At 45.3% G+C, this 25,263-nt stretch overlaps 1 protein-coding gene across 1 annotated transcript in view; it reads left to right on the forward strand.

Moving 5' to 3' along the window:
• Positions 1–1,784: 1,784 nt before the first annotated feature.
• UBE2G2 (ubiquitin conjugating enzyme E2 G2) overlaps positions 1,785–25,263 on the forward strand; it is a 29,736-nt gene continuing 6,257 nt past the window's right edge. The window contains exons 1-4 of the mRNA XM_037158196.2: positions 1,785–1,920; positions 14,527–14,562; positions 14,654–14,699; positions 23,119–23,237. Coding sequence (XP_037014091.1) covers positions 1,878–1,920; positions 14,527–14,562; positions 14,654–14,699; positions 23,119–23,237 — 244 coding nt within the window. The 5' untranslated portion in view covers positions 1,785–1,877. The remainder of the gene's footprint in view (positions 1,921–14,526; positions 14,563–14,653; positions 14,700–23,118; positions 23,238–25,263) is intronic.

Here is a 25,263-nt window from a genome sequence, read left to right on the forward strand (position 1 = left end):
AGATTTTGATTTAAAGGCTAGTTGATGAAAAGTAAGTATTCACGGGCTGCTTCACCCCCAACACATCTCCCCGCCCCCCCCCCCGCCCTGGGGAGGTCACTCGTGTTGGGCTGGCATGTTCCTGTCGAAGAGTCCACCCCCTCACGTCCCCCAGAATTCTCCCATTTGGTAAGCTGAACTGGCACTGTGATGATATTCATGGTCTTGGGCATCACATGTAAAGAGCTGGGCAGCAGTCTGGCGTCTCAAGTTGTTTGGTGCCTCGTGCCTTTCTATCTTACGTTCCTGTGTAGCTGACAACCTGCTCACCTGCTTTGAAGGTGAGTAAGCTGCTACTAATTTGACAACTTCCCAGAGGACTCAGCTGTGCCAAAACCAGGGTTGAAAATGACCAAGCTGTTTTAGTCATCCAGTGAGGTGAACACAAGCTGAAAGGTCAGGGGCAGCCAGGATATAGCATGTCCACTGTTGCACATGACCATTTACACTAGCCAAGTAGTAGGTGGGCTCAAGCACATTTACAAGGACTGAGTCATTTGCTAGATGCCCTGAAGGGTGGAGATTCAGGTGGGCTTACCTCTGCAGAGGAGAGCCTGCACTCCTCCCTCAGGTTAGGAGAGTGGAGCTAAGAGTTTGGCACGGCAGAGCAGTGCTGCTTGCTTCCCACCCACAGCGCTGACGTAGGAGAACTGCATGTCCTGGAGGTTGTGCCTTTGGATAATAACCTCTTGGTCTAATTCCCAGGATCTCCAAATTGATGCTTCAGGAGTAGATATGCCCTATTAATCCTATCAGTGGAGCGCAAGTCCCGGCTAGCCTTCCCCTGGCTAGCAGTGAAAGCCCCACTTTCCAGGAACCCTCCCAGGAAAACCTGGTGGGTGTTACCCTGCTGTGCTGGGCTAGCTCACAGCTGGGGAAGCAAGATATTAATGCTAAAGTGCTACCTTAACCCGGGTTCAGCTGTTAGATACCTTTTATACTTAAGAACTTGAGTTGCCAAAGATAAAGACATTTCATTCTCTACTTGCTGGGCTCCTCTGATTGCTTAGGAAGTCCTCATATACCGCACCTGCTACTCAGCACCCAGGTCATGCTGATGAGCGGGTTGGCTGCAGCTTGGGCCCCCCAAACTGTCCAGGTTCCTCCTCCATGGGGATGAGTCTGGGCACCCCGAGTTCCGGCCACGCTAGCACAATAACCCCACTACCATCATTGACCCCCTCTTTCCAAACTTATCCCCTGTGGGAAGGTAGTTGGAGTGTCACTACCTAGGAGATGGTCGTCTTTGGCTGCGGTTGAGCCCAGATAAAGTAACCGGCTCTTAGTGGTGGGGGGTGACGTCGCGGCCACGCGTGATGGATACCACCGACCGCAAATGCTTTTTTTCTCCACCCCTCCAACCGTGTCTTAAAAAAAACCAAAACCCTATCTGAATGACGTCTGCCCAATTCGCCCACGTTCATCCGACCACCGTGCGGCTGCTGTGACAGAACAGGCGGTTACCACGCACCCAACCCGGGAATCTACTGCGCAGAATCTTCGGGGGACTAGGTCCTACAGGAACTGGAGCAGCTGCTGGAAGCGACTTTAACCCCACAAAGCGGCGGAAGGGCCTAGCTACTCCCGGACTACTTCCAACCCGATCGCTGCGGTGCTCAGGTCCCAGCCCCAACACCGCCCGGGCCCGGCCCACGCTCCGCCCCATTCTACTCACCCTTCCGTCTCAAGCGCTTGTGCCGGCGCTGGTCTGGCCACTGCGCATGCGCACCTCGCGGGCCGGATGAGCTTCGGCGCCCCAGCTGCAACCCGGAAGCAACCGCGTTGTCTGGCGGGCAGTGACGAGCTCTTGGGACCGACTGCACTGTTTTGCCCAGACGATGGCCGGGACGGCGCTCAAGAGGCTAATGGCGGAGTACAAACGTGAGTCCCGGGCCCCTCCGCTGCCGATCCTCACATGGGGCGGTGCCCCTTCCTTCCTCCTCCCGTCCTGGTCCCCCATCCGTCCGCTGCTCCTTGAGGCCTGGGCGGATTGCGAGGCTAGGAAATCCGCCCGTGGAGCGTGGACTCCTTTCACCCACGGTGCCTCCCCGTTTGTTTACAATTAGCAGCGAGTGAGCCGCAGTTGTCTCCCGCAGTCGCCCTGCTCCGCTGTGCCCGCCGCCTCCTCCTCTCTTTGTCCGTAAACTTGTACGGAGGATGCGTTAAAGGGCAGAAGTGAACGTTACTGCTGCGCTGGTTCAAAAATGTTGACAGTTACATTCAGTCATCACTTGCTGTTTGTCTTCGAAGCTCTTTGGCCCTTTAATTTGGACAATTCCCTAGTTCCACCTTTGCCCACGTGCAGTGAGAGGAGGGGAGGAAAGCCTCAATTGCCTACCGAGAACTTAGTATTTTAAGAGAAGAAACACACTGTGATGAGTCTGAGGGGACAGTTTAACTTTTGGTTTCCTCTTTAATAAGGGAGTGGCAGTCTCGAACACCACCTGGTGTGGTAACAGGCAGTGCCACCACCTGTTACTCTTCCTGGGTGATGTTTGGAAAACCTCAGCTTAGCCAGTAGATTTTTCTAACATTTGGCGGGAGCAAAGGAAGACATGAGAACCTAGAAACGTTCCATATTCTACATTTTCATAGCAGAGTACTCCCTTGGGAGAGTCACCTGTGACAAGTCCTGGCATGCCATCCCATTGCATAGCTGGTGAGACAAGGTGGCAGCCCCCTCCTGGTTAAGGACAGGGCCTCTGGAGCTTCTACTTATTAGCACTCTGACCTTGGCCTTGGCCTTTAACCCCTGCATTTTTCTCCCCTGGGAAGACCAGTGCTTCACAGGATACCTGATAGGTAGCTCTTGATAATGTTAGCAGTTATTGTTATAATTACATGGACAGTACCTCCAGAAGAAAGTTGAAAGTAAACTGACATAATGAAGTCATAAAAATAATCGGTAGATATGCATGCAGCTCCATTTCCTGAACCATATCAGTGGCACTGCGCAGGAAGGGTCAATGTTTGATGAGAGCCAACCAGAGTGTTACAGATGCAGGGTCATTAAAATGTATAAACAATGTTCACCATCTAGTGTCCTCCATAGTAGGACCATGTATTTAAGAGAGAACTGGGAGGGGACCATGCAGAGAGATGGTTCACTCTGAACAGAGGTTGGGGGGAGAGGCTGGTGCCCTTGTCTCCTATGGGAAAGATGCTGGCTGCCGGGCAGGGGGGTGGTCAATGTGTAGGAACATTTAGCATTTCCTGTCATCCTGGTTTCTTTTTCTGGATCTGTGTTTGTTTGTCCCAGTTTCTAGACTTCAAGCAGGAATTAGTTTCTCATTTCTGTAGAGAAGGAATTATATTAAGTCCAGTCTGCTGCTTCAACCCAGTCTTTGCATTGTTCAGCTTTACTCAAGAATAGCCCTAGAACTACAGAAATTTAGAGGTGGCAGGAGCTCAAATACGATTCTGTTCAGTCTTCTGATTTTACAGGAAATTGAATTAACAGAAGCAAAACGATTTGCCTAACTTCTTAAAGCCAGAAAAAAGAGAGAGCCAGGAAAAACCCCCAAATGTTTTCAGCTGGTATCTTTTCTTGAGGTTTTCTTCGTAAATCATCTAGTTTTACGGATGATTTCCTAGGGATATCAGTGGTGGACTTAGGTATGAGTTTCTTGGGGTGGCTGAAATAAAGTAGCACAAGCTGGGTGGCTTATTGTAACAGAAATTTATTCTTTCACAGTTTTGATGGCCAGAAATCTGAGATCAAGGTGTCAGAAGGGCCACCCTCCCTCCCTTCCACAGCCCTGGGGAAGAATCCCTTCTTGCCTACTCCAGCTTCTGGTGGTCGCTGCTGCAATTCTTTGTGCTCCTTGGCCTTTCCTAGTGTAACTCCAATCTCTGCTTCTGTCTTCACGTGGGTGACTGTCTTCCCCTCCTGTACACTTGCCAGTCATTGGTTTAAGCCCCACCCCAGACTAGTATGGCCTCATTTTACTGAGTGCATCAGCAAGGCCCCCATTTCCAGATAAGGTCACTTTCACATATTCTGGGGGACATTATTCTACCTAGCTCAGTATCTAATAGGAACCCCAAACTTACATGTGTAAAACCGAGTCCCTGTTCTTGCATCATTGTTGTACCCCAACCCCATCTCAAGTATTGGCAGCCTCATTCTTCCTGTTTTGGGGGCTCAAAACATTGTGTCCTTCCTGATTCTCACTTTCTTTTATACCCATCCACAAGTAAGTTGATGTCCTACTTCAGACTGCATCCGGGGTCCCATGTGGGACCAAGCCAGTCCCCAGGCCTGGATGACCTCAGTCTTGACAGTCTTCTGCTTCTGCTCTTGCCTCACTTGGTTCTAGTTTTAAAACAGCAGAAAGTCAGATCATGTCACTCTGCCTGGCACCCTCGGCTATAGTAAGAACCAAAGTCCTTGCCGTGACCTGTCAGGCTCAACGTGCCCAGGCCCTTCTCTTGCCTCTCTGACCTCATCTACTCCTCTGCCCCTGGCACCTTGCTTTCCAGCCCAGTCGGCCTCATAGTTGGCACACTCCTGTCTGGGCGCCGGCACTTTCTTTTCCTGGGTATGTATCTTCATTGCTTTTGCTCCGCTGCCCTGGAGAAGCTCTCCCTGAACCACCAGCCTCAACCCGACCTTCCTGGAACTGCTGTTTCTTCCTGTCATTAACCCTTTTTAGCTTTTTACAACGTTTTTTTTTGTTGTGAAACGTATTAAAAATATGTAGAAGTACGTAAAATGCATGTGTTCAGATGAATAGTAAAATGAACATCTGTAGCCAAGACACCGAGCTTAAGAAACAGAGGCTAGCAGTGACTTGAGGAATCTTTATGCACCTTCCACAAGGTGCTACTTAGTGCTTACTGCTACTGAGTTTTGTGTAGATTATTCTTTTCCTTCAGTTTTACCACTTAATATACTTATAAACAACATATCACCTACCTTTGTCTGTTTGTGCCTAATAGGAATGTAGTTTTACCATATATGTTCTGCAGATGGAATCTTGTGCTCGGCACTGTTTCCGAGATTCGTGTATGTCGAAGCATATAGCTGGGGTTCATTTTTGCCACGTCCACTGCCGCGTCCACTGTTGGATCCCTCTCTCCGTGACAAGGTCCTGAGAGGGGGTGTAAGACTTCAAGGAAGCAGTTTCCAACCTGGTGGACGTGGCATGGAAGGCCTTGCAATACCTATTGTGATTGTGCTTGCTTTAGAGATCATGACGTTTTTGCTTTAATCATTATGAATACCCTGGCAGTGATTCAGATAGTGTGCCTGGACCTTTCCCGGCTCAATAAACAGAATAATATCATACTAGAACGTCAGGGAATATAGGCACAAGGAAACAATCAGAACAATCTGAGAATTCAAGCTTAATCAATAACAATCATTAGAAAAACACCCAAGATAAGATAGAATACTCTAGGAAATCAGGAGATAATCTCACTACTTTCTTAGAAGGAATTAAAGTACAAAACATGTTTATAAAAAGAACTCCTAGAGAAACTTAAAAGAAGTACCCTGGAAAGCCCCCTGCAACATAGGAACAGCCCCTCCTTTACCTTGAATAGGAATATATATCAACTAGACAGGCAAAGTAATAAGAAAAGCTAGTTAGTTATTACAAACTGAACAGTCACTAGGGAGTCAGAATTTATGGTACACTGAAAAAACATTTTAAGCAAAAAAAAGGTAGATAGCTAAGTTAGACATCACGAGGGCTTTATAATAAATCTCCTATTTTCTCTACTCAGTCTAGCGTATCCTTATACCCTATACCAAATTCTGAGAAACTTTAATATACAATAAGATATTTCTAACTGATTAATGGCTCTCCTAATTAAAATAATTTTTAACTAAATCTATGGGAACTTTTGTACTTTTACTGATTGCCTTTGTATTGATTTTTTCTGCTTAAATGATCATGTTATACTGCAAATATTAATCACTACCTGAAATGAAAATTATAAAAACCTGCTTGTACTTGCAATAAACGGAACAGAGCTTCACTGTCCTTTGAGGCGTGTTGTCGTCTGTTACCCAGCGCCGACGCCTTGCCCTCACCTGTGGGACCCCCTGACCCGCTGCGGCTGGACCGCGGCACATTTTCACTGCTAAGTAGTGTTTTGTTTGACAGATAGGCCAAAATTTATTACGTCATTGGTGGGCATTTAGGTTATTTCCAGCATTTCATGAATACATAGATGGTGCTTCTAGGAACGTTTTGGTGCACGCGTGCGGGGCGTGAGGTATTCCTGGAGCTCTCACATGAGCAGCTCGACTGGTTCTCAGCATGTTGTTCCCACGCACGGTGCATCGGGTGCTCACCAACACCTCACAGTTGTGCGGTCTCTGTTTTCATCAGCCCAATGGGTGTGCTTTGATTTGTATATGGTAATTATGAATGAAGTTGAACATCCTGTCATGTTTGTAGAATCTTTCACCAGATAGCCATAGACTGGTTTGCCTTTTTCTTACTGGTCTGTGGGAGTTCTTTATACGTTTCCTGTCCTTGTGTATATTTCCAGCCCTTTTTTTGGTTATTCGTGTTACAGTTATCTTATCTCCATCTGTGATTTGTCCTTTTGGCCTTCATAGTGGTGTTTTTTACAGCCACACTTTTTTAAAGCAGTTCGTTGAAGTATAATGGACATACATTTGGAGTGTACGCACAGTGGGTTCGGAGGCACACACACCGATGAAGCTGTCACCACAGTCAGGATAGGGAACCTTCAGAAATCCCTCCTGCCTCTCCATAGCCCAGCTCTCCTTTCTCCCTCCTGGCCTCCAGGTCCCATCCGCTCTGTTATCCGTCACTGTGGATCGTTTTTGCCAGGCACCTTTCATTCAGCATAATTATATCATGATCCATCCAAGTCGTCAGGGTGTAGTTGTTCAGTGTGGTGTCTTCGGATCCTTTGTATTTCTGTGGTATCAGTTGTGACATCTTTTATTTCCAGTTTTATTTATTGAGTCATCCTTATTTTTCCTTGGTGAGTCTGACTAAAGGTTTGTCAATTTTACATTTTCAAAGACCCAGTCGTTAGTTTTACTGATGTTTTCTATTGTCTTTTTAGTGTCTTTTATTTATTTCCCCTCTAATCTTTGTTATTTCTTTCCTTCTAACTTTGGGCTTCATTTGGTTCTTTTCCTAATTCTTTGAGATGTTAATAAATGCTAGGTTGTTTAGTTGAGATTTTTCTTGTATCTTAAAATAGGCATTTTATTGCTACAAAATTCCTTCTTAGAACTCCTTATGCTGCATCCCATGAATTTTGGAATGTTCATTTCCATTTGTCTCAGGGTATTTTTTTATTTCTCCTTTTATTTATTCTTTGACCCATTGGTTGTTCAGTTGCATGTTGTTTAATCTCCACATATTTGTGAATTTTCCAGTTTTCTTAGTGTAATCAATATTTAGTTTTATACCACTGTGGGTGGAAAAGATACTTGCCAAGATATGAATTCTCTTGTTTTGTGGCCTAACACATGATCTATCTTGGGGAATGCTCTATGGCACTTGAGAAGAATATGTATCCCTTTGCTTTTGGGTGGAATGTTATGTAAATATTGGCTAAGCTCATCTGTTTAATGCTGATGTTTCCTTACTGATTTTCCTTCTGGATGATCTATCCATTGATGCAAGTAGGGTATTGAAGTCCCTCACTGTTGTTGCATTGTGATGTCTCCCTTTAGGTCTCTTGATACTCCTTTTATGTATTTAGGTTTTCCTATGTTGGATGCATAAAATTTCCAAACGTCGTATCTTCTTGTTGAGTTGACCTCTTTATCATTATCTCACGCCCATCTTTGTCTTTTATTAGAGCCCCCCCCCTTTTTAAAGTCTGTTTTGTCTGATACAAGCAGAGCTTCTCCAGCTTTCTTTTGCTGTTTGCATGGAACATCTTGTCCTAGCCCTTCACTTTCAGCCTGTGTGTTCCTTACATTAAATTGAGTCTGTTGTAGGCAGCACGTAGATGGACCTGGATTTTCCTATCCATTTGGCCACTCGCTATCTTTTGATTAGATGACTTAGTCCGTACACATTTAAAATAATTATTGATAGCCACATGCTTATTGCTACTTTATCGATTGTTTTCTGGCTGTTTTTGTACTGTAGTCTTTTCTGTTCCTTCTCTTGTTCTCTTTCTTTGTAATTTGATGACTTTTGTTAGTGATATGTTTAGATTCCTTTCTCTTTACTTTTGGTAGGTTTCTTACAGGTTTTTGCTTTATGGTTACCATAGGCTTATATATAACAGCCTATATTTATAACAATATGTTTTATGTTGATAATTAAGTTTTATCACATTTTAAAGCTCAACATTAGTTCTCTCCTCACTATGTTTTTTTTTAAATTTTTTTAAAAAGATTTTATTTATTTATCTTTAGAGAGGAAGGGAAGAAGAGAAGGAGAGAAACATCAATGTATGGTTGCCTCTCGTGAGTCCCCTGCTGGGAACTGGTCTGCAACCCAGGCATGTGCCCTGACTGGGAATCAAACCGCGATCGTGTGGTTCGCAGGCCTGCGCTCAATCCACTGAGCTACACCAGCCAGGCACATTTTTGTTTTTGACGTGATATTTTACGTCTTTTATCTTGTGTATCCTTTAACTGGTTATTCTAATCATAGTTTTTTCACTGCTTTTGTTATTTAACCTTTATACTAGTTTTACAAGTAATTATTACAATACCTTTATTATATATTTACTTTTCCAGTGAGAGTTATTTTTTCGTATGTGTTCTTCTTACTAATACCTTTTCTTTTTCAGTTCGAAGGAGTTCTTTTATTTCTTATAATATCTGATTTGGTGATGATGAATTTCTTCAGCTTTTATGTATTTCAGTACTATTTCTCCTTTACTTATGAATGATAACTTTGCTGGGTAGATTATGCTTGGTTTTCAGTTTTTTTCTTTCAGCCATTTGAATATATCATGCCACTCCCTTCTGGTCTGCAAAGTTTCTGCTGAAAAATCTGCTGTTGGTCTTATGGGGGCCCCCTTGTATGCAGGAAGTTTTCTCTTGCTGCTTTTAATAGTCTTCTTGATTTAACTTTTAACACTTTAATTATAATGTGTCTTGGAGTGTTTCTTTGGGTTTCTCTTATTTGGAACTCTCTGGGCTTCCTGGATCGGGGTGTCTATTTTCTTTTCAGGGTTAAAGGAGTTTTTAGCCTTTGCTTCTTTTTATTTATTTTCATTGTGGACACTGTTGCGGATGTCCCCGGTACTCCCCCCTCCCTTGTTTACCCGCCTCTACTCCACCCCCACCACCATTATTTTTTCAGATAAGGTTTCTTCCTCTTTTTCTCTTCTGGGAGCCCTAGGATGCAAATGTTAATCCATTTGATGTTGTCTCATAATTCCCTTAAACTTCACTTTTTTTTTGTTCTTTTTGCTGCTCTGACTGGGTGAGTTTCACTGCCTGTCTCGAAGTTGACTTATCTTTTCTTCCACTCCATCTACTGTGCTGTTGAGCCCTTCCAGTGTATTTTTTGAGGGCAGTTTTGTGTATGTGTGTGTGTGTGTGTTTAGCTCTGTGACTTCTGTTTGGTATTTTCTATGTTTTTCATCTCTATGTTGAAGTTTGTTCTTTGTTCATCCATTTTCCTCCCCAGTTTGGTGAGCATCTTTATGACCATTACTTTGAACTCATTATCAGGTAGATTACTTACCTCTGTTTAATTAAGGTTTTTTTCTGAAGTTTATCTTGTTCTTTCATTTGCAGCATATTTCTGTTTTTCATGTGGCTTGACTGTGTTGGTTTTGATACAGTAGATGAAACAATCACCTCTCCCGTCTTGAAGGGGAGTGGCCTCACGTAAAAGATGAATGTTGTCATTCAGCCCTGCCGCAGCTCTTGGTTGTCTCTCAAATTTTTGTGCTTGTGCAAGCCGCAGTCGAGGATGTGCCAAGACCTGTCAGTGTCCCAAGGGGAAGATCTCACCTCCTGGATCTGGGTTGATCATAAGCCAGACCCTCAGGCAGCAGCTTTTAAAACTATGCAGATATATAAAGTCCTGTGGGTTAGTGTAAGCCTCCCTGGCCACCAGAGCTAGACAATCCGGACGTGTCCCTTGGCTGGAAGTCACAGAGATTGTGGCTCCAGACGTGTATCATGTACCAAGGCTCCAGGCGAGTGTAACTGGAGCTGGAGCAAGGCAGAGGGAGATGCCAAGATGGCATCTACAGTCTAGGTTCCTTGAGAGCAGCTACCGTATTTTGCTATGTATAATGCGCACCCATGTTTTAGTACTAATTCCCACGTCTAATTGGAATTAGTGCTACCCATGTGTAGTGCACATCCTTATTTTTTCCTCAAAAATTTGGGCAAAAAGTGCACATTATACATGGCAAAGTACGGTATGGAGGCCACTAAATGTGTGCCAGGCCCAAAGGCTCCCCCCTCAGGATGAAGCTCCAGGACGAGCAAAGAAGCTTTCTTCATGGCTGGGGTTGTCCATGGTCTCGACAGTGCCCTGGGGCACCCTGGGGGTTATACGAATCATAAAGGAATAGGGTAGCCTGCCCAGGATCATCTCCTTGATTGCCAGCCTTGTGGGACCCAAGAATGCAACTCCTGCCACCACAGCAAAGTGACCAAGGGGCAGCCCTTTGCAGCCACAAGAACCAGAGCACCAAGCATGCCTACAGCTCCCCTCCAAGAGACACTGGCATGCTGGAGCTCAGCGGGGGTGAGTGCGATGCTAGCGCCTGCGTTCTGCGGTCTCCGGAAAGGAGTGCATGCAGTTCAATTGGAAGCCTGCCCCAGGGGCTGCAGCCCTGGTGACTTGCCAGTAGTCCTTCACAGGAAGACCAAGCTCTTGGGTCTGTTCCCTCTTGCTGTGCTCAGGGGCTGCAGCTGTTCGAGAACTCTTTCCCTGTTGTTACACTCCAAGGGACCCACTCACGAGTGTAAGCCCCACTGGCCACCAGAGCTAGGTGATACAGAGGTATCGCCTGGCAGCATTTGCAAAAATTGGGGTGCCAGATTAGGGTATGAACTCTTTTCTGGGTGACTATGATTACTGTAGTCCCATGTGACCAGGAACACAAGGTCCCCTAGCTTCCAGAGTCAGACCATCAGGAGGCATCCCCTGTGTGACAGTTGTAAAAACTGGGGCGCCAGACATGAGGTGAGGCTCCCTTCCAGGAGATGCTGGTGTTCTGGAGCAGGGCAGGCTTTCCGTTTGCCCGGTGTGCAATTATCACTCAGCTAGCCTTTAAGGTTTTTTTTTAAAGAGGAAATTGTTTCATATGGGTTAAATGTGTGTCTGTTCAGGGTAGTGAGCTGAAGATTTTTCTAAGTCATCATCTTCTCATTGTGGTTTTAATTTACATTTTCGTAGTGACCAGTGACAGTGTATCATTTTATGCGTTCATATGCCATCCATAATATCTTTTTGAAGATGTGTCTTAAGTTTTTTGCTCATGTTTCAGTTTGTTTTATTAAGTTGTAAGAATTCTTTGTATAATGTAACCGACTGAGGCCTGATCTTCTCTTAAGAACACCAGTTGGATTGCATTAGAGTCCCTCCAATAACCTCAGTTGTTAACCTGAATCCACGTTACACACTTTCCTCCACTTTGCTTTTTCATTTGATATGTCCTGTGCTAGTGCACAGAGGGGTTCACCATTCCCTTTTACAGCTGCGGGTATTCTCTTGGTAGATGGAACATGATTTGACAGGTCCCTTATGGATAGTATTTGGGTTGTTTCCAGTTTTTGTTATTACAAATGGTCCTGAAATTAATAGCTTTATGCGTGTATCTTTCCTTGTTTTTAGCAGTGTTTCTGTGGGATAGATTCTGAGACACGGGATTGCTGGGCCAGAGGGTAAATTTGTGTTTCCCTTTTTGTGGCAGCGATTTTTTAAGGTACTTTCAAAAAATGCTTTTAACAACTTAACATTGTCAAGGAATCAGTGGCATGGTATTTTCAGTTTCTCTGACATTGTTAAGATTTTGTTTCTCTTTTTGAAGTTTTTTTAATCTGTAAACATGAAACTGTATGGTTGTGTGTGTAGTCCAGAGCTTTCCCTCCACTGGCGAATTGGGTTGCCGCAGTTCTGCACTGACCAGCAGATGCCGCTGTTGAATAAGAATGCTGGTGGGAAGGCTGCTGGACTAGGACGCAGTTTAGGAAGCCCTGTGCCTCTCCCTAAAGGGAGGGAGACACAGAGGGAAGTTCCAAGGGGAAACTCCACAAATGAAGAAGAAAGCCAGCTCCTTTTGGTGTATGATTCCATTAAAATGATTGGTGTAATTATTTCTCTATGTTGCTTTTAGGGCACCCTACTCCCATTCCCATTCCCATTGTCCCCCGCCCGCCTCTCTGGCTCCCCTATGCTCCTGTTCCTCTTAGCAAGTTATAACCATCTGCCTTAATCGGTCGTTTACTACACTCACTTGTTTTATTGTGTTTCCTTGTTCATTACCTGTCTGTCTTCACTAGAACGAAAACTCATTTAAGGCGGGGAACTTGTCTGTGTCTTCCACCACTACATCTCCACTCCCTAGAGTAGTGCTCGGCAGAGAAAGAGTATACTGGTAATTGATAATATGTTGTTTGATATTTGATAAGTGGTTGGCCAGTTCTAGTCCTATTGGCCAAGGAGCTATACCTGGCTTTGTGTAGCTCCTCAAAGCTTCAGCTGTGACCAAGATGCAAATATAAAGGGAAGAAATATCACCTGGAATTGAGTGCTGTTGTGATTAGAATTGTTAACTGTGTACTTTTCAATACATGAAACTATATAGCAAAGTAGAGACACACGCAGCCTTCTAAACCAGTTAGAGCACTATTTCCAGGGCAGTGGTGAAATATTTAAATTGATTTTTGTTTATAAGATTTAGGACTATTGAATGCTCACTTGCTTGAACTAGTATCCTTGGTCTGCATCTACTCTGTCTCATTAGGGAGACAGAGTTTGTTAAATATCAAACTCTCTAATTATTCCAGTGACATTTTATCTATTATTTTCCCATATTATTTCAGAGGTGGATTCATAGGGGGTTGTTAAAAGTTGCTCTGCGCAAAAGCATGTTGTTTGCTACTTAGAATCTGAAGCTTTTCTGAGTGATGATGTCAGCAAGTGAAGAAAAAGGTTATTAGACATGTCTCTTGGTGCATGCGTGCTCACGTGTGTGTTTGTACTCCTGCGAGGAGTTGCTGGGTCGTAGTAGGTGACAGCACCCTCATTTCCAAAATGGTAGTCTGCACTCCGCCCAGCAGTGCGTTTCCGTGGCTCCTGTCCCGGTGGACGCTTCTTACCGTCAGTTGTCAGCTTTCTAAACATCGGTGACTGGGTTATTCTGGTGGGGCAGTGCTGCCTCACAAGGATTTTAGTTTGCATTTCCCTGTAGTTAATGGGGTGGACGCCTTCTCAGGTTTTTTGACCGTGAGAGAGAGAGAGTGTGAAAGAGAAAAGTGCCTGTTCAGTTCTGGTGCTTGACTCTTCTTTTGGATTATTTCTATATTTTTATTGCTTTGTAAAGTGATCTTTAGAAGTTCACATGTTTGCCCTGTGTTGGTTATTATCTGTTGCAAATATCATCTTCCTCTGGGACTTACTTACCTTTTTGCTTTCTTAAATATGCCTTATAAGTTCAGATGACATTTCTTAGTGGCAGTTTATACGTGACAGAGCTGGGCCTTAAGTTTTTCATCAACTGCTAATTTTCAGTTGTTGAGCAGTGCCGCTGCTGCGGGCTGGTTTTGTACAGTTTCTGCCGTCAGTGCTCGAGCTGGGGAGTCTGTGGAGTCTCGCCTTCATGGGGCTCGGAGATTGCAGTGATGACCCCGACTGGCAGCTGGGCCGTATGGTGCTCAGTGCACTTGATTCAGAGTCAGGCTTTTGAAGCCTCAGCTCTGGTCACGTGTTTAATTTGTCTCAGAGTGACAGGAGATACCTTTCAGTTGAGAAATAATATACTGTGTTTGAGTTGTGGGCTTTAATCAAAATAACCAGCAGCAGCCCTGACTGGCTTGGCTCAGTCAGCTGAGCGTTGTCCTACAAAACCAAAGGGCACGGGTTCGGTTCCTGGTCAGGCACACGCCTAGGTTGCAGGCCAGTCCCCAGTTGGGGCACATGTGCGAGGCAGCTGATTGATGTATCTCTCACACACTGCTGTTTCTCTTCCTCTCTTTCCCCTCACCCTTCCCTCTCTCTGAAAAGAAATAAATAAAATTTTTAAAAAATATATCTGGAAAAAAATAACCAGCAGGAGTACTTTGGAAAGACAGTTAAATCTTTTTGATTGTTTCTTCATTTGTAAAATGAAGGGGTTTGTAGCTCTAAAATCCTGCTTTTTTGCTGGTATAAAGAACTGTTCACATAGTCTTTATCAGAAATGTAACTGGAACAGGAATCCACTTTTTACAAAGAATTTTGATCTGCTAATATGTATACTATGTAATTTATAATTTGTATACTTTTTACAGTTTTGTTAAAATTTCAATATAATATTCATTCTGTTTCATAATGGTTTTACTTTTTAATTTTGTAGAATTGACACTGAATCCTCCGGAAGGAATTGTGGCAGGTGAGGTACTAAAATTAATCTTTTTCTAATTTACTTCTAATAGTAAAGTTGCCTTCAGAGTGACAATGTGGATCTTTTTCTATTCCTGCAGGCCCCATGAATGAAGAGAATTTTTTTGAATGGGAGGCATTGATCATGTAAGTTAATCATACATGTTGTTAGTCTTAAGACTTCGCTGGAAATTCGATTGGTGCATCGCATTTGGCGATGCGGCTGTGCCCAGAGGTGTCGATTAGAAAAAGGGCCAGGTGTGTCTCAAGTTCAGCTCCTCTCTGGTCCACTGCTGTCAGGGCCACAGATAACACAAATGTCCATCGAGAAGATGTGAAAGTACTTCCTTAGCACCAGTAAAAAGTTAGCGAGCATTATGTGTTTGTAGAGTTTTGAAATAACAAATGTCAAATGTTCTGTGCTGTGCTGAGTTAGCTTCCAACAGCAGGCGTGGCCTCGGCTTCAGGAAGTTCTGGGAGCTGTGGCTTTGAGGTGGGAAAGGCTCCTTCATGCGGGGGTCACCACCCTCCCTGTGCACCAGGACTGGAACCCCTCCCCCTTCCTCTCCTCCCCGCCTCTCCTTCCTCTGTGTGTCTGGTCTGGCCTTCCACTGCCCCCGACGAGGAGACATGCTCTGTTCTTCTGGCCTGACCAGTGCTGTTCCTCCTACCCCATTCTAGAAAGATTGTGACTGGATTGCATGGTGTGTCCCATATGGTGATGTTGCTTAAAAAACAACAAATAGACCTCTGATTTTAGAGTCTTCTATGGTGCTGTGACCCAGGCTCTTTCTTTGTCTTCTTTTTACCTTAGATGTGCAATTTTCAGCTATTCAAGAAAATGTGGTCAGGTAAGATTTAGGGAGTTGAACTTTATAATCAGTCCCTAAGTTTTCTCATTGGTGACATGAGGTCCCTTTGGATGCAGTGCCCCAGTGGGGAGGGACTGGCAGAGGGGTGAAGTTACTGCCACAAGTGTGAACTCTGGTTTCAGGATGTGGTTCTCACTGTCATCAGACTTGCTGGATTCTCCCAGTGCTTGTACGCCATTAGTTCCTAGTCCTTACCCGTTAGTCTGAGAAACAAGTTGCTGCCAGCTGTTGCCTGTGAGGTGAGATTAATGTGTGGAAGTTGATGTGAAGGTGAGTTGTTCGAAAAGCAAAACATTTTAAAAGTCAGTAAACAGGCTCCAGAGAGAGTATTTCCTGATCGTTTGTGCTGCCGCCATGGCTCGCGTCCGTGGTACCCACAGTTCCCTGGGTTTCAGTGTTTCTGGTGTGAGGGCCTCTTGCAGCCTGTGTCTGCATCCGTGCGGCGTTGAGTCTTTCCCCTGCCGCAGTGAGAAGTAGGTCGAGGGCTTCCTGTCAGAGGTGTCCTGCATGCCGTGGGCTGCAGCACTGTGCGCTTCAGTTAGTGTAGCTTTTTAAGTTTTTAAAAAGATTTTATTTATTTATTTTTAGAGAGGGGAAGTAAAGGAGAAAGAGAGGGAGAGAAACAGTAGTGTGTCGTTGCCTCTCATGTGTGACCCCCACTGGGGCCTGCAACCCAGGCATGAGCCCTGACTGAGAACTGAACCAGCGACCCTTTGGTTCGTGGGCCAGCACATGGTCCACTGAGCTGCACCAGCTGGGGCTGTATTTTTGAAGAAACAGGAGATTGTGCTATAGGAACTTGCTGTGTTCCCTGCTTTTCTCATTTACTGTTTCACACGTATTCCTTGGTGCTCACACGGATGCATACATATGCCACCAAGCGGCAGCCTGGGTCGCAGGGGCAGATTTTTGGAAGGCCTGCCTGAGTATGGAAGTCCTGATAGGCCTTTCGTCTCTGCAAGATAATGGCTACGCACAGCCAAGAGACTATTTAAAAGCCCGTAAAGGGACACATGAGCCTTTTACTTTGGTTTTTTAATAGTACTTATTGTTAAAAATCTGTTAGGGTAACTATTACTAATTTTATACAAACAGTATAAAATTAAATCAATATTTTGAGAACCTGTCTTAAAAAGTTATTAGAGCTATTTTCTAGGTAGAGCACTTTTGTGTTTGAATAAGGCTTTTGCTTTAGTGCGGAATTCCCCGGTTGCAGAATCTGGTGAGTTTGTGGGTTTTGGTCCTGTTCCAGACTCTTTCACAAACAAGAGGCCGTTCACCAGTGTGCTGAAAACATCTATTAAGGAATTAACTGTCCTCTCACTGGTTCGGCTCGCCCTCTTGTCTCGGCAGACAGCTGGCTGAGTTTCCCTACTTAGCGATAGGTTCTCTTCTCTTTCTTTTTATTCTTCGACCATTCCCAGAGTTTCTCCCATACCCTAGTGTTTATAGAAGCCACACTTGTCTCATTTTCTAGAGTCTGCAGCTTACCTTTGGGGCCTCCATTTAGCTGTGCCAGGAAGAAAACATCGTTTCACATGCCCCAGACACAAATGCCGAGCACCTGCTACTAGGACCATGTCCGCTGATACAGGCCTGTCAGGGGCGACCCCAAGTCTCCACCCTGAAAGAACAAGATTGAGGGACTGGGGTGGGAGCGCAGCACATTAACGAACAGGGAAGGATTAAAAACAGGAGTGCCACAGCCTTTTCTCTAAATCACTCTCAGGACTCTCTGCTGAGCTGATGTTGGTTTTGGAGCCTACCACTCAGTAGGAAGGGCAGGGGCTTCCTGGCAGCCCCAGGGAGGTAGGCTGGAAAGGCCGTATGGTTGCCATGGCTTTATGGTCTTGAGCCAGTCACTGCCTCTCTGACCTTCACTTACCTGGGTCAAAACATAGCAATGCAGCATCCTTATAGACTTGCAGTTTGATGTTTCAGAGTCTCTGGCTTCGTGACCTTGCTGGCCCCAGCCATGTTGTGGGAGCCGTCTGAATCCTTTACTGTGGGGGGTGGACATGCTCTTCCGGAGCCCTTTGGCAGGACAGAGCTCTATGGAGCAGGACAGCTGTTTATCCTCAGTGGCTGGAAAAAGCATGAAGTCCCTTGGAATTTTGCTGCCTTGTTTCTGTCTGGCCCCAGCATCCTCGAAGCAGCTGGCAGTGGGGACATCCTTGCCTGGTCTGTGGCCTAGCTGCTGCTTCCTGTCCAGACCAGGGGCATCTGTTGACTGTGGTAAAATGACACAGTCTTCCCCTTCCTGAATTCTCGGGGACCTCAGCTGACTCGCCCCCATGTTGCCGTAGCGCGTTCGGGGCCCGGCTGCGTTAGGGCGGGCGTGAGGATGCCCAGGCTGTTGTTTCTCTGGGGCTGTGCGTGGCTTACACCAGGTGTGAACATCATGGTCACGGCAGCCACCCTTACTCAGGCTTTCTTGTGTCCAGAGCACTGTCACAGAGCGTCTCTCATGGGTATTGTGCCCACTGAAATAAACTGAGATGCCCAAATAGGCATTTACAGTGTGTATCCTATGCTCTGACCCAGCAGTCCCAACCCCAGGAATTTCGTTCTTAGAGGCGCCGTGCAGGTCTCGTGTGAGGATGTGCCCTGCAGCACCGCCACGGTGATGTGGGCACGTTGCGGTTTGGTGTGATTCACGGCCATCTGTACAGCCGGATGCCATGTGGCTCTGCAGAGGTTCAGGCAGAAGGACACACTGGCCTAGAGCGGTGTCTCCAAAGGTTGTGGACAGAAGGAGCAAATTAGGGAACAGCAGGCCTAGATTGGTGTTGTCCGCTGGGGTTGGTTTTTCCCCCATGGGACACAGGTGGCAATGTCCAGAGACACTGCTGGTTATCACAGCTGGGGAGTAGGGGACTCCACTGCTGGTGTCTGACGGGACACTGCTGAGCACCCTGCAGTGCACATGGTGGCTCCTGCACTCGGTGTGGGAGTGTCTGGCCCAGACGCTGCCTTGCAGAGGTCAAGATGCCCTGGTATGGCATGTGGCCTTGTCCCCCAGGGTCAAGTTTTCCACAGCTTTGTTGATATGTAATTTACATGACATAAATTGCCCCGTATTAAGTGTACAAGTCAGTGACATTCGTAAATATGTGTCTCGTGGTCATCTCCATAGTCCAGTTTCAGAGCATGTCCAAGAAGGTCCTCATGCCCGTCTGCAGTCAGTCCCCACCCCCACCTCAGCCGCAGGCTGCTTCCGGACTCGATAGATAGATGCCTTTTCTGGGTTCCACTGCAAAGTGGAAGACTTCAGTGTCCTGCACGATTGAGTTCTTCCCCTGCGTTGCAGAGTGTTAGTGGTTCTTCCCTTTGTGTTGCCAAGTTGTGTCCCAGCTGTGGGATGGGCCACGCCTGGTGTGTCCACTCTCCGGCTGACGGACACTTGGGTGTCACCGGGTTTGGGCTGCAGTGCTGCTCTGAAGTGTCCGTGGACCTGCGTTTCCGTTTCTCTCGGCTGGACACACGGGAGTGGAGTTGCTGGAGGGCAGAGGGGCTCTGTGTTCAGTGTTTAGGAAACGGTCCAGCTGTTTTCCACAGTAGCTCGCTCTGCATTTTACTTGTCTACCAGCAGCACGTGAGGGTTTTCATTTCTCTACTTTTCCCCTGACTTGGAGTTGTCTGGTTCCAGCAGCCCTGCTGGCTATGAAGTGGGGCCTCACTGTGGATTTGATCTGCTGATCCTTGGGGAATAAATTTGTTGACTCTGCTGTGACATTGGCATCCTCATGGCCTGCCAGGCTCTACTGGGGACCCTTCCAGAAGAGGAGAGTGTTTATGAAGTGGTGTGCCTTTCCTCTCTGTGCCCCAGGTGGTTATAGAGCATAACTGTCCCTTAGTGATCCAGTACAAGTTTAAGTACTAATGAATGGGTTTACAATCTCTGTTATTTAAACCCTTGTCATATGTATGAGGCATTTGTATGTGAGCTGTGACAAACCTGAAAAGGGAATAGCAAAGACAGTTTCTTCACCACCTGCCGCAGCTGGAGAGTCGTGTGGGCCGAGGTGCTGGGACACGCCTGAGTGCAGGTGGCTCACACCAGGTGTGCCGAGCTCCAGCGGAGATCAGTTGTCATGGATGGCATGGAATTGGGGTGCTGGGGCTCTGGGCGGTAGCAGCAGGCAGCCGTCGCCCGCATGGAGCAGGCACTGTGAACAGTGGTTAGGGTTAGACCTTGGTATTGCTCTCAGTTTTTGCTCCTTAGCATCCAACTCACCTGAGCCAGTCCTCAGAGAGAGCGATTTGGAACAATTTCCTTTACAGAATGGAGCGCAGGTATTTTGTTTTAATACCTGTCTCAACAAATAGATAAGTACTTGTCTCAGCGCTCTGCATAATTCAGCCCATTATTTTAATCAATAAGATGGAAAATAATTTTCAGGCTTTGAAGATTATATATTTGTCTCAGATAAATGTTTTGTTACCTTTTTCTTGTACATTTTTTTCCCTTAAGATTTTGAGATGAGGCCTTCAGTGCAGGAGAAGTGAGGCTCTCACTTCTTTATTACTTGGAGGATGGCACTAAAACTTGTCCAAAAATAATACTAATTACGTCTCCCTCTCTTGGTTCAGGAATGTACTTGCTGGTGTTTCCATCGTCAGCTGGCATGCCACTGCCCATGTGGGCCCGGCTGCAGGCTCGTCCCCGGCGCCCAGGCCTCTGGAAGAGACAGGAAGCCTGGTTTTAAACCAGTAGCCAACCAGAGTGTTTGAAAATGGCTTTGATATTTAAGGTGTGGGAGCACTTTAGGAAATGTTTGATCATGTTTATGAGGCTGCAGACGACCCAGGGGATTTATTTATTTTTTTTTTAAATTTTAAAGAAAGCACTATTATGAGAAACAAAGAACTGTTATCAAAGTATTGAGCAATTACCATTTGGCTCATTCCAAAAACATTACCCAGACAGACTTTTCTCTACTGAATCAAGGTGCCAGAAAGATTGAAGCACTGGCACACATTCCTGACATAGTAACACTGTTGCTTTTAAAGATAGCATCTCTGTTTGCGCAGCCTCTGGGGTAGCAGTTCGAACTGTGTTCTCCTAACTCCCGGACTGAACTGATTTAGAGCCTGGGCCAGTCACTTTATCCCAGCTTTGCTTAAGTGAAAGCAGCACTCCTTACACCTTTCATCAGAAGGACATGTGGAGTTAAGGATGGAAAGGCACTTACCATCTGCTTTGAGTTCTCCTGCTGGAAAAGAAGTGTGGGTTGATTGGAAATCTCGTGCATGTGTGTGGGCTATGCTGACCCTGTGTGCAGAGAGAAGGGCTTCCAGGGCATTCATTTCATTGTTCGGGAAGAGTACAGCAGGACTGAAGTGCCCGGTGGTGGCCTGCAGCCCTGTCCCAGGCTGGCCACCCTTCCCTGCAGTGCAGCTGGGCCACCTCTCTTCCAAGGACCCCGCCCCCCACGCCCGCCTCTTCATGTGGCTTTCCTGTCCTGGTTTCAGGCCAAGGCTCTGGGCGCTGTTGTGCTGTGACACCCTCCGAAACAAAGTAGCTATTCACTGTGGCTTCTCCCAAAGTAGCAAAGACACAGTTTTCAGAACCAAGATTTGTCTCTTACATTGAAAATATTTACCTCTACTGAACACTTCCTGCCGCATTCCCATTTTGACCACTTTACTGCAGCCCAGCCTCCCAGGCTAGTGACCCATCCTGGCTCTGCTGTGGCGGTGTCATGGAGAGCCTGAGTGTCAACATCAAATGAAAATAGAGCTCTGTTTAGTTTCTTTTTGAAATTTTGTCTTTTTCCTTTAATTGTGGAAATAAATATTGTTTCTACTATTTGCAAATTCATATAAATTTTTAAAATTTCACTGAATCAAAATAATTTTATTAAGACAGAATAAACTTGTACTTTTAAACAATTCTAAAAATGTATGTAGATTGTTTTAGAATTAATATATTTTAATTTTGTTCTTGTGCCATGTCTTGTATTTATTGCATTGGCCAAAAAGTCTGTTTAGTTTTTTCCTTAGAATAAAAGACCCATTTTTCATTATAACTGGTAACTTTACTGATTTGGATATTGCGAGTGTGTCAGCCGTCTCCCACGTGGTATGACGTTGATTGTTCTCAGCTAATGTCTCAGTGTGATCGCTGTTGACTTCAGCTGGTCTTCCTGACTGTGGAGCATTGTCTGACGAGAAGTCTCCAGCGCAAAACTTCACAAACCACCTTTGACACGTTCGATCACTCACAGCACCTTCTCTATCCACTGCACAAATCTTTTTTTTTTTTTTTGCATTTCAGTTGCATTTTTATCTTTCTTGAAACAGTAAAGCATAATATGCCGACAATGTTGCGTATTTTCTTCCATCTTCAATATTAATATGGCTACACAAAAACTCACCAGTTTTGAGGGTTTTTTTTAAATGCATGCTGATATGGCAGCTGTCACAATACTGTCTAACAAAATTGTTTTGAATGAAGTTTAAGACAACTAAACCATCATGTGGAAAAAAAACTGAACCACCTTTTTGGCCGACCCAGCATTTTGAGAGGCAGCAGCAGGCCTGGGCAGCCAAGGCTGTGGGCCCTGTGGCGGCCCTCACTGTGTGCAGAGTTAATGCGCGCAGGCCATGGCGTGGACAGAGCCAGGCAGTCCTGAGGCGGCTTCCTCTCAGTTCACAGGAATGTCGTGGGATTTCTTTTCTTACTCAATTGCTGGGTCACAGCCAGCGTGGTTGCTGCTCTTGTAAGTCTGTAGCTGTCCTTTGGCAGTTCTGTTTTCTGTCAAAGTTTACACAGGAAGGATGGTTTGAGATGGGTTCATTACCTTAATGCAGATTTTGTAGCCATCCTTTGTGTGGGGTGGGGGAGCGCATCTCAGTTACGGTGAGAGCGGTGGCTCTCACTCCCCCTCTCCTGCTGGCCAGTGTACTGTACATGGAGCAAGAGGGCACTTATTTGTGCTTGTAGAGTTTTGAAATGTGGGACTTTGAGAAGTGGTTTACTCCATTTCTGCCACTTTCCACACGAGGCGTTGGTAAACCCAGGCAGACAAGGCATGCACGTGCCTGGCGACAGTGAGTGCTTAGGTGCCCGTGTGGGTGCGGGTGTGGCCCCGAGCGTAGGCCCGCAGATGAAGGCGTGCTTGCAGCGCTGCTGCGTGTGTGCACGTCTGGGCTTCTGTGGGGAACCCGGCGGGGACCACGCGTGTGCTCTTTACCAGTTTCTGGAAGGTTACAGAAATTTTTCCTGAGGTGCATTTATAAATAAAAAATAGCTTGTGGAAAACAACTCTCAACCCCTTATTTATTTGCAACAATAGAGTCTTGCTGTAATGTGCGCCATAATTTATATCCTCCTCCTAAAATGTAATTGCACCACATACTCAGAAAGGCAAGGTCCTTGGGATCCTGCAGTGCTGGCCTTAGTTTTTCCTCTGATCCTATGAGGGTGGAGGTTCTGCTGCTCCCGTTACCTCTGTTGATGTAAAACCACCTGTAACTATATCTTTGTGCTTGTACCTAAGATTTAAACCCGATTGGAACAGGACGGTGAGACATTATTTTCCATTCAGAAATAAGTAGCTATTCATCATTAGTATTTAGATAATCTTTTCATATGCAACAATGTAGTAAAAATTCCCCAAACTCATTTCTAAGTGTGCTAGACATTGGGAATATCTGCCTTCAAGTCCTGTGTATTTTACGTCTTCCAGGGGCCCAGAAGACACTTGCTTTGAGTTTGGAGTGTTTCCTGCCATCCTGAGTTTTCCACTTGATTACCCGCTGAGTCCCCCAAAGATGAGATTCACCTGCGAGATGTTCCATCCCAACAGTAAGTGCTTTCAGGAGTCATCATCCTGAGTGGCATGGGAGGGGCCCAGAGAACGTGTCACCACACTCGAGGTGGTGTCCGTGAGCAACCCAGAGCGTTGGAAATGTTTTTATGTGCTGCATTTTAGCCACTTAATCACGGTGGTGTTGGTCGGTGGTTTCAGTTTAGGAGGGCAGTTTGATGTGGATGGAAGAGAATGTGGCCCTCCAAGGAGATGCCATTCGAGCCGGCGCCCCGCTGGTGGTACAGCTGTGGGGAGTGTGCACAGAGAGGGTCCCACGGGTCCTCACTGCAGCGCTGTTTGCCATGGGGAAGTGGAGAGCGGCCTAGGTTTTCAACAACAGCACGAGTTGGGTTGTACTGATTCATATGCTACAGTACTGCATAGATATTTAAATGATCTGGGGAGTATTTAATGATGAGGGATGGTGTGTGTGCTAATTCAATGAGAAAAACAGTTTATAATCTGTAAGTTATAATTTAACTGGAAATGTAACCCAAGAATGTTAAAAATGATTGCCTTTTAGTGGTAGGATGTTTTTCTTTTTGTAAATTTTTTTCCTAAAATATGTATTTTAAAAACAGGAAAAAATAAGGTCATTTAAATAAACTTACTGTCCTTTAGTTGGAAAAAGTGTCTAGTAGCAGGGATCAGAATTCCTGAATGGCTGCAGTTTTTATTTTTCCCTTGTACAGGTGACGATTATAAATAAGAGAATTACTAAGGAAATATGTTGTTTTCAATGATCATGTTTAAAATAATGTTTCTTTTTATAAATGATTTTATTTTCATTAATCATGTTCTTAATAGCTGTGGCAACACAATGAAATATTTACCTATTTGAAACCAGTTTCTTTTCCTGTACTTTTTTACACATCATTAGAGAATTTAGAGAATGTTCCTAGTTTTTGACTTCTCTCTCGGTTTCCAAATGAACACACGTGACACACCATCTCAACACCGGCCCAGGGCTGCCCACATGGTGGGCACGCTCTCTCCTGTGGGACTTGCTGCTTAGACCTCCTTTAGGGATTTGTCCTTTACTGCTGGTGACAGTGGCCAGTCTGTACCTTTTCTTAGCCCAGCATCAGCTCGGCTCTGTGTGGGGTGGGAGCTTGGAAGTGTTCAGACCGTGGGGGCTGCCGGCAGTGGGGGCAGCTCGCGGGAGCTGCTGGGCGTGGCGGTTGAATGGGGCATGCGCGCGGCGTGACCTTGCTGTTTGAAATAATACTAAGTGGTGGTTTTTTTTTTATAGTTTTCAGATATATTTTTATTGTACCAGTAGTGAGTCACATTTTGCTTAGAGATCTAACAGGCATTTTTCAAAGAGACAGTGTAAGGAAGGGAGGGGACACGGGTGAAAGAAGACCTCGAGGGGGCTCAGAGGTCACTCACCCAGCAGTTTAAAAATATATCATGGTCGACGGAATGGAGTTTCAAGTTGATTAATGGTAAAATGCAACTTATAAAGAGGACTGTGGGTAATTAAAAATAAGATTTTACAGAAGATAAGTGGTCTTTAGAACACTGCTTATGACATAGTGTTAGAAACAAATATGACCGATGAACTGATTAAACTATTAAACCATGTGAATGTACAGTAGGAAGTCTGATAATACTATTTTAATTTTCAGATAATTAATACAGCTTTTTAAAAAAAGATTTTATTTATTTACTTTTAGAGAGAGGGTAAGGGAGGGAGAAAGAGGGAGAGAAACATTAATGTGCGAGAAATGCATCAGTTAGTTGCCTTCACACCCCCAGCTGGGGACCTGGCCTGCAATCCAGGCACATGCTCTGACTGGGAATCGAACTGGTGACCTTTCAGTTTGCAGGCCAGCACGCAGTCCACAGAGCCACACTGGCCAGGGCACATACAGCTTTTAAATTGAGCCTTACTATAAGTGGACGTGTGCTGTTTTTATTTTATAAAAATTATTTTTGAGTAGAGCTATTAGATAGGTCTCACTATAATAAAAATCAGTCAGTCCATAAATATTTTAAAAAATAGTTGAACGCATTTAC

This window comes from Artibeus jamaicensis, unplaced genomic scaffold (assembly GCF_021234435.1).
Source record: "Artibeus jamaicensis isolate MK-2021 breed Jamaican fruit bat unplaced genomic scaffold, CSHL_Jam_final scaffold_474, whole genome shotgun sequence".
NCBI lineage: Eukaryota > Metazoa > Chordata > Mammalia > Chiroptera > Phyllostomidae > Artibeus > Artibeus jamaicensis.